Raw genomic sequence first — 9,545 nt, 5'->3', positions numbered from 1 at the left:
GCAAAGCATCACCAGCTGGTTGAGGGAGAAGATTGTCCCGCTCTGCTCTGGACTGGGGCGGCCTCACCTTGAATATTGTGTGGGGTTTTGGTACTACAATATAAGAAAGATATTAAGCCACTAGAGAGTGTCCAAAGGAGAGCAACAACAATGGTGAAGGGCCTTGAGTGGAAGCTGTATGAGGAGCAGCTGAGGTCACTTGGTCTGTTCAGCCTGGAGAAGAGGAGAGTGAGGGGAGACCTCATTGCAGTCTACAACTTCCTTGTGAGGGGAAGAGAAGGGGCAGACACTGATCTCTTCTCTATGGTGACCAGTGACAGAACCCAAGGGAATGGCCTGAAGTTGTGTCAGAGGAGGTTTAGGTTGGACATTAGAAAGAGATTCTTCCCCTAGAAGGTGGTTGGGCACTGGAACAGGCTCCCCAGGGACCTGGTCACAGCACAAACCCTGACAGAGTTCAAGAAGCGTTTGGACAATACTCTCAGGCACAAGGTGTGACTCTTGGGATGGTCCTGTACAGGGCTGGGAGTTGTACTCAATAATTGTTGTGGGTCCTTTCCAACTCGGCAACTGTGATTCTGCTCTAAGTCTTCCTCTCTGCTTCAAGAAAATCCTTTTGTAATCTTAGAGAGCAGGAAAGTTAGAGCGTAATTTTAAGAGACCACTGCAGAGAGTTGAATTGGTTTTATTTTGCTTGGGGATTCCCAGGATTTGCTTTCACGATAGCTGTGGAAGCAGAAGTACTACCACTTCCAACCTGGTTTCTTCTCACTAAGGGCTGCATGTCTTACACATGGCAGTACCCCCACTGTCCTGCCACTCTTGCATTGATTTTTGCTATGTCAGAGAAAAAACAAAACAAATGTCATAATAAACATAGTAAGGACTATTGTTCTATAAGCAGAAGGATATAGTATCATCACAGCCTGAATCTATATGAGGATGGTGTGGTTTTAGATTGACTGATACATTTAAAATCATTCAAAGAATAGGCTTTAGTTGTTTTGCTATTTAATACAAAAATAGTCAAAACTGCCTATTACTTCTGGTGGTACTAGAATTTAATTATTTCTGTCACAGAGAAGATGAATTGCACTTATTTTGGATAGTCAATACATGCCAGATGAAGGTGTGCTGTGCTCTGCCCCACCCAGTTCACTCTACCTTGTTAGCGTGCTCTTCTGCAGATCACCAGAGATATCAGCAAAGGTATCAGCAATTCACGCCAAGTCAAGATTTTTGTCTGGTATATCCCTCTATCATTTCCTGTCTACTACATAAGGCTGCTTTTCCAATACAGGGGAGCAAGTGCTGTTGGCTACAAGCTTTGTTTTTACTTGTGTTTATATGGACCTCAACCATGGACCAGTAGCAGGTACAAAAAACACTGAAAAGATATGGATGTAGTTAGTCATAAATAACCTCCACATGGCTTTGACTAATACTTTCCTCATAAGAAAATAATGTGTCTTAGTAGCCTGATAATAGTAAAAGATTCTTTTCAGGAAAGTTGAAGAAAGTGGTTTTTATTTGCAAGCAGGAAGTGCATCAAAACAAGAGCCTTTTAAAGTTGCTTTCTACAATTTCAATTGCATTCTCTCATACAACTATCCTGTAAAAGCAATGCTAATTGCTAGGATTAAAGTTGTAGTTTATTGGTCAGTAATTGCATCAATCGTGTCAAAATGTACTATTCTTTACAAATATGTAGGTTATGGTAATATCCTAAATGCTGAAGAAAAATAAAGAAAAGTACACATCACAGACCACAGAGAAAATTCCACTGCATTCCATGGTGCAGCATGCACAGGCCAGGACACCAAAAAGCCACCTCTAGCATATGAAGAGCATATTTGTAATGCGGGGGTAACACCAGGGAGGGTGGGGGGAAGAAACTCATATACTAAACTGTGCAACACAGGAGAAATTACAGCCAACCATGATAGCATAATGGTTTTTTTGGTTTGTTGTTGTCATTGTTGTTGTTTTTAGATATTCACATAGTATCCATGTCTCACATAATTTCTCAGCTTTTGGATGGACCTCTCACAATAAGTGGCTAAATAAGCTGTGCTGGGAGCCACAGCCACCTGTGGCTATCGCCTTACCTCCCCATTCTCTGGGATCCTGTTTGGTCTCCTGTTACAACCATATTGTGCTCATTCATGCAGTCATTTTCTAAACCGGTCTGGCTGCTCAAAGTGAGCAGTATCTTGTAAGTCTCTCTGGTGAGGGCACTGCAGGATCCTCACTTGCTGGAGCCTGGCAAGTCAATGGAAATTGTGACCAATACCCCCCAGCCCAGCATTCAGCCCTGAACATTCACCCCCTCCTCTGAGGATCAATGGCGCTTGGGGTTTGTCATGTTATGAGGTTTCACAGAGCTTGGAGCACCCTGGCTACCAAGAGGTGAGCCAGGGATTAAGGTTACTTGTTCTGTGAAAATATTTTGGCAGCCATGCCAGCATAAGCCTTCTTCCTGCCTTCTCCCTGCCACCCTGGCACTGCCTCTTGCCAACCCCTTTGTGCAGCTGTCTGCTGGGTGGGGCAGTGCAGCCACACACATGCCCGTGCTGGCACAGATGGCTGTGGCCACACAGCTAGCCCAACAGAGGGTCATGCAGGGTGGGAAGTAGGGACGAGGCAGTGAGAGAGGCAGCCTAGCAGTGGGAAAGCCTCTGCCCCAAGAAGTCTACCAAAATGTGACCAAATGTGCTCCTCATCCCACAGCTATTTTAGTGAGTTTAAAAAAGAAGGACTTGCCTGCCTACTTGAGCTGGTTACACAGCTGAAGTGGCAGGGTTGTGTCTTTAACAATGCCCTGCACAACTGCAAGCAAGTTGGGCTGGTCTTGGCACCTGGTCTGGATCTCTGAATATCCCTATTCAGGGGTAGCTATTGTACCTTGAGCTCATGCTTCACCTGAAGCCAAGTGAATTTTCCAAGTTCAGACATGCTCTCTGGGTGTTCATGTCTTTAATTATATAGAAGATTATATGGATGGCTAAAAATTTGCAGAATTGGGCCCTTAACCATTGTCCTAAATGTGGTTTTGCAACAAATACCACACTGTTATTTCAGAGATTCCCAAAAAAAAAACCCAGGACAACCAGGGATTTTCATGACAGCAGCCTGCAGGAGCCTGCCATGCAGCTGGGGACAGAGGTGACACCAGACAGGGGTATTTGCAGGAGATTTTGGCCAGAGGTCGCAGTGTGATGGCAGCAGCAGCCCTATTCCCGGCCATGTAGCCTCTAGGTTACAGCACTGACAGCTATGCCAAAGCAAGAGCTGAAAAATTCTTTCCATATCTGCTGTTAATTAGTAACTAATTAGTTAGATCTAGAAAAGGCAAAAAGTGATCTACCTCTCCTAGAGTACTGTAATTCCAGATTAATAATAGGTTACAGACCTGTTACAGCTCACAGCAGTTTTCTTTTTAAAAGACCCTAAAGTATCTCTTTTTATGTCTTAAAAAGGTATATACATTATGCACACCAATCATTATATCACTGTTTTTGCACATGACTACAAATAAAAGAAAAAGGCTGCATTTGTGCTCTTCATAACTTAAAGCTTTAACTGAGAGGTGCAAATACAAAAAAATAAACCACACTTGGATTTTCTTTCCTTATCAGCATGCTCCCATACTTTTTCCTGATCTATAAGGGGAAAAAAAATGTCACCATCCCCCAAGAGGAGCCATTAACAAATCCTTTCTTATCTTGCAGCTGAAGTAATGACATCTTATTGACAGTGCAGCAGAACAAACAATGTCCTATTGAAAGCTCCAGTGCTGGAGGATTTGGGCTGTCCTCAGCAGTTGAGACCAAGTAATGAAAACAGGTTTTGATGCTGAATCAAAGATAATGTCTGCTCTAGTTCTCCAATAGCCTTTAGCAGTCCCAGGCACACAGAAGTTGTGCATAGCTCACCGAGGTATCACCTGCACTACAAACTCAGTCAAGCAGGGGGACCTTACTACAATAAGTGTGCTCAAAGTAGCAAGCAGTTAAAGTATGATCTATGGTACATAAGGGAACAGTACTGGAATTTTTCCTGAACACTGTACTTGATACATGAATGGACCTTGAAATATAGGTCCATCCATTTCTTACAGGCTGGTTTAGCCATATCAGAATCTACGACAAGTTATTTGCTAATTTTTGTACCTTATCAAATTAGTTGGGCCAGCTGTGGACATTTTTGAAGAACAAACATGAGTTAGAGATTTGGGGTTTTGTTGTCATGTCTATGAATAAAGTTATTAAAATTATTGATGTACCTTTGTTCTTTAGATAGATGATTCTTCTTGTAGCATCCTGTCAATATCTTGTGGGTAAGAAGAGACTTTTGCAACCTAGGTATCAGAGTTAGGTCCATAGTACACATATGGCTTTGTACAAATTAAAAATCTGTCAGAAAATGTAACTGTGCCTCTCAAATTCACCCAAACAAAAGGGAAACAAAAATGCAGAAAACAGGTGTGTTATAGCGCTGAAGCCTACAGCTTCAAGTTAGCTAAGCCACCCCTGCCATAGCTCAATCACCTCCTGTGTCCCCAAGCAAGCTTTCCTGCACATTTTTCCACTATCACTTGTGTTCACTTGACATCCTGAAAGACCAGCTCAAGATGCAAAACTGGGAGAGACCTAACTAAAATCATACAAATACTGAATAGTCTTCTACCAGCTCATCACAGGGCCAGTGGACAAAGTTGCTGGTGCACAGAAAGAGCAGGGCACCATGTCACGGCATTGCAGGGTAAGAACGTAGGACCCATTTGGAATGCTTCAAACTCTCATGGACCTGTGTCCTGGCATCCTGGCTGGGAGGTTGGAAGAGGCAGTTGAGTGGGTCTAACATATCTCTGCTGACAAAAGGTCATCATTCTTCCTCTTCATCAATCTGTGCTACGCACAGCATTCCTCAGGCCCTTTGTGAAGATAATTCAACTCATCAACCCATCAGAAAATTACCCCATTTTTATTTATTCAGTTTTATTCTGGATCATTGAGTCAACCTGGCTCATTACAGATCCAAACAGCACCACAACCAGAGCAAGGGGTGAGGGAACACACAGTCCCAGAAGCTGTATTAGATCAACTGAGCCATCCTCAGCCTTGCATGAAATGAACTGCAGCTCTCAAAGTTCCATTGCTTCACAGAACAGTAACTTGGTTTGCAAATGCTTTTTTTATTCTTATCTTTATTTGTGTATTTACAAAGCCAATGTATCACATCTGTATAGCACATATATAACAGGCTAAGACAGAATGTGAACATACATTAAGAAAGTGCTCAATTTATCAGTATTAAATTTAACAGATCTTATATTAAATACAACTTCTACTGTTGAGTAAAGAAAGGTTAATACTAAATCCTACCTGTGCTAGAGCAGGAGCGAGCAATATGTGATGTCTTAACTTGTGAGTATGCATCTTCTAAATGCAGAGGCGGAGCCAGGAGGAAAGTGGAAGGGGGCCAAATTCTAACTCCTTGAGGAAGCTGAACATCCACCAAGGCTTGGCCAGGAGGAATTTAGAGGACCTGTGACAGAGCAAGGCTAGTTCTCACAAGTGGCTTCTCAAAAAGCTTCTAATAAAGCTGGCAAACAGCTGGCTCAGGAATATACCGCTTCCATTTTCCAGATATCCCTCTTCAATTAAAGCTGAATTCTCAGGAAAATAAAAACTTTTTAAATAGACATTGTAATAGAGAAAGAAGTTCTTACAATAATCAGTCAGGACATTCCCAGTGGTTCTTCTCTCCTATTTGCTACCATAGGTCCTATATGGGCATTAGTGGCTCTGTGCAATTTAATTTAATGCACAGGAGATGATCTAAGAGTTCAGACAGCCAAGCCCAAAGAGACTATATTCAGTGTGGTGGCCAAGAGGGTCTCCAACTTCCCTCTTCTTCACCCAGGAATAAGATAAAAGCATGCCCAAACCTTGATTTTGAGGTGGATAGCTTTTTCCCCCTCCAGCTTCAGAATTGCCCAGTCTGTGTACATGACCTAATAAACATACTCTAGTTTGTCTTGCTTTTACAAAAATTAGAAATACCCAATACACCCACTTTGTAATCTCATAATAAGTCACATTTGTGCAAAAATTCACAAATCTCTGCTTTCTCCCACTGCTTCTGGTTTTCACTTGGTTTTCCAGAGAAGGAGGACTGCCTATACTTGTACTTTGGAGCTTATGGTCAAAATGACATGAGAGCAGTTCTCTGCCCCACACTAGTGTGATCTCTCAGCAGCTGCAAGCTCATAAGAATCCAGCAACCACCACATCTAAGTTCAACATCTGGCCCCAGTCAGACTCAGACATGAGCTTAAACACTTACCACTCTTCATCTCATCATCCTTTTTTTCTTTATCTTTCCAGTGTGACAGGAGTTTCATCTCTTTAATAGAAACATTCTATGTCTTTAAACACCAACAACCTCATCTGGCCTACCTATAATTAAGCCATTATTAGAGTAACTTACTCTCACAAATAGCTTAAGGAGTACAAAAAAAATCCCACAAATTAATGTGTGGCTCTTTGCATTGATTTCATTAATTGCTGTTGTCTTGTCTTAAATGGGATTGTGACTTGAAAGGTCAGGGTATACTGTAGATAAAATTTTTGATTGCCCAACACTGGAAAGGTGGGAAAATTGTAAACACATGGTCTGAAAAAGTAATTTACTACTTTACTTCAAGAATCTCCATGATTCTGCTAATAGACCCCTTAAGTCCACATTATCTAATGTATTATTCTCAATCATACTGGTAATATGTGAATGGAAATGTTACATTTGGTCAGCATTTGTAAAACTCTTACAGATAAGTCTGGCCTGATCTTTTTAACAATTCTAAATAGAGGAACATAAGGTACAACACAGTTATTCTTGATGCAAACAAACAGCTTTCCAAAGAGAACATTTCATGCTCAGTATAACCAAGTATGATGGATTCCCCCTGCTCCTTTTTCTCCAACAAAATCACTGGAGGAGTTGTTTGCACTCTACATTTTCAAAGCATCTTCTCAGTCAAGTGCATGTTGCATTTCAATGAAGGATGAGATTTTTCAAGAGCCTCTGGAAATGTACTTTGCAGAAAGATCAGAAAAGCCATCTTTGGTCTGTTTTCCTCTTTTAATTTGACTGACACAGAAGAACCTCAGCTGTATTGCCTTCCAGATCAAGAAGGTACATCTCCATTCAGTCACAGTGAAAGAGGACGTTGGTGTAGATTTTTATTTTCATTAAATAAAAACCGAAGAGAAGATAATCCCAATTATTAATGAGCTTCAGATATATTAAAGAAACAAATGAATTTTCATATATATTAATTTCTAAAATTATCACAAGTAAAGAAACAACAGAGAGGACATTAGTAATCTGGTGAGCAGTCCCACACCTTGCCCTTCTCTAGAAGATCCCTTCTCTAAGATGACATACAAATACATAGTGCAAATTTTTATTTTTATTGTAAAAATTATATTACCAAATGTCATAAAGTACCAAATGCCTTAATGTAATGGATGAGAAGACAAACTTCACTTGTAGGCTGATGCTGATGTCGCTGAGGACCAAGGGACAGGGCATTCCTTCAACCTGGCTGATGACATCACCACTTAAAAGCACAGTAAGGAAAATGGACAGTCAAGGCACAGGGAGAGGCAAGCCACAGGACCAAGTTTCACCTAAATCAGCATGATAATCACATTTCTTTGCAGAGCATTGCCCTTAACAGAGGTTGTTCTTAGCCTGCTCCTTAATGAAAGGGATAATAACTCATGAGAACAACTACAGGAGATATTTCTAGTCAGCTTTTGTTCTTGTACTTGGCCAGTTTATGTGCAGCCTTAGGGTATAAATAGAGAGACTATAGAGGGGATTAACAGACTTTCTTTCCAGCAGGGCTCATGTGCCAAAGCAATGAGTCTATTAGCATTGTTTCCCTTGAAAGGTTGGTTTAACTCCGAAACTAGCACAAAGGCACCAAACTCCTTCCTGGAGCCCCATATTCTCCTCTGAAAAGGAGGGAGGTCTCACTTGTGGATCTAAATACTTTGGTGTTTATCCATCCATCTGCGATAACCCAATCAGATTTTCCACCTCCCATTTGCAGCCATCATGAGAGACGAGGTTTCTGTGGGGATTTTACACTCCTACGAGCTCCATATGAGCAGTCACTTCTCAATGACACCATTTTAACACTGAATATTATTTGATTATCAGGATCTTAGGGATGACTGTGGCCTTTCACTCTTCTGTGTACTGGCAACCTAACAGAATGCTATAGAGGATGGGGAATACAGGCATTTAAAAGCTAAGCCTCACCTCCCCAGGTTTTAGGGCTCTGGAGCATAGACATCTATACCCAAACAAGGCACCCCAGGATCCCTTTGAGAAAAACTGGCATTATTCAGTTGTGATCCTTTTGATCCATTTTGATTGACACTGGGATGTGGTGAATCCCCTGGAAGTAAACGAGAACTGGTTGAGTTGTTTTATAGGTGGCCAGGCAGGGTAGTATTTCTGCTTCTGTTTTCTCTCTCCCATGGACAATTTCTTTCACTAAGCTCACAGCTACTCAGCAACCCTCCAGCTTCTTAGTTTGGAGATTTGTTTGTTTGTTTGTTTTTAAATACAATCACATATTTGCAAAGCTTTTTAAAAATTAATTATATCCTTTTTAGGGAGAACTCAAAGAGGCACAGCAGAGAGTGCAGTGACTTTCCATGGAGTGAACAGATGGAGAAACACGATATGAACACATCCATCACCAGAGGAGCAGTAGGACTTTGCTCTGCACTAGGCATTAGGATCCACCAGACTGTCTGCACATGTTATTAAATTAAATATGATCCCAAGTTTAAACACTCTTTGGACCAGCTCTAGATTCCCAGCACGTCAAAGGATGGAGCCCTCACAGGCCATGGCTGACAGCATTCCCACAGACAGACACATCTTGAAGCAATTTGAAGAACTGGTCATTCTGATTTTGACCACCCATGCGGTGGGCAAGGTCTCTCTGGTGTGCCACAATCAGCTGCATGATCCTGTCTGATATATGCAGTGCTCAGTTTAAGCTGTGTATTATTAATATATGCAGAAGCTGCTCTATTGCTCTTTGGTGGAATTTGCATTTGTGAGCAATGGGGGAGACCAAGAAGATGAAGAACCAGAAGCCCAGCAGAGCTTCCTCAAAGGAGCAGAAGAGCTGCAGAAGTAGGTTACAAAACCTCTCAGTAGGTAGATGGGTCCTACTCTCATTAGGCTATTTTTAAGCATACAGGACCAGATCCTTAGCTCATACAAATGAGTTTGGCCCCATTGATTCCATTTCAGCCAGATATATTGACACTCCTTGAAAATCTGGCCTATAATTATTTAAATATAAAGAAATACCCCACAACACACCCCAATTACAAGCCCAAAATATATATTGGGTGTACAGTAACACTAAGCAGGACAGCCAATGCACTGCAGTAATAGTAAAACTTTACTGTTCCTCAGGACATGGGGCCAAACTGCTTTTACTGCTG

The 9,545-nt window shown here is 41.6% G+C and overlaps 1 protein-coding gene across 1 annotated transcript in view; it reads left to right on the top strand.

Moving 5' to 3' along the window:
- ANO6 (anoctamin 6) overlaps window positions 1–9,045 on the top strand; it is an 85,204-nt gene extending 76,159 nt beyond the window's left edge. Inside the window, exon 20 of the mRNA XM_017829189.1 lies at window positions 8,697–9,045. Within this exon, the coding sequence (XP_017684678.1) occupies window positions 8,697–8,732 (36 nt within the window). The 3' untranslated portion in view covers window positions 8,733–9,045. The remainder of the gene's footprint in view (window positions 1–8,696) is intronic.
- Window positions 9,046–9,545: the final 500 nt, after the last annotated feature.

Source organism: Lepidothrix coronata, unplaced genomic scaffold (genome assembly GCF_001604755.1).
Source record: "Lepidothrix coronata isolate B3197 unplaced genomic scaffold, Lepidothrix_coronata-1.0 Scaffold159, whole genome shotgun sequence".
Lineage (NCBI taxonomy): Eukaryota > Metazoa > Chordata > Aves > Passeriformes > Pipridae > Lepidothrix > Lepidothrix coronata.
Note: the sequence above shows the minus strand (reverse complement) of the source record. Positions and strands in the feature narration are given on the sequence as shown.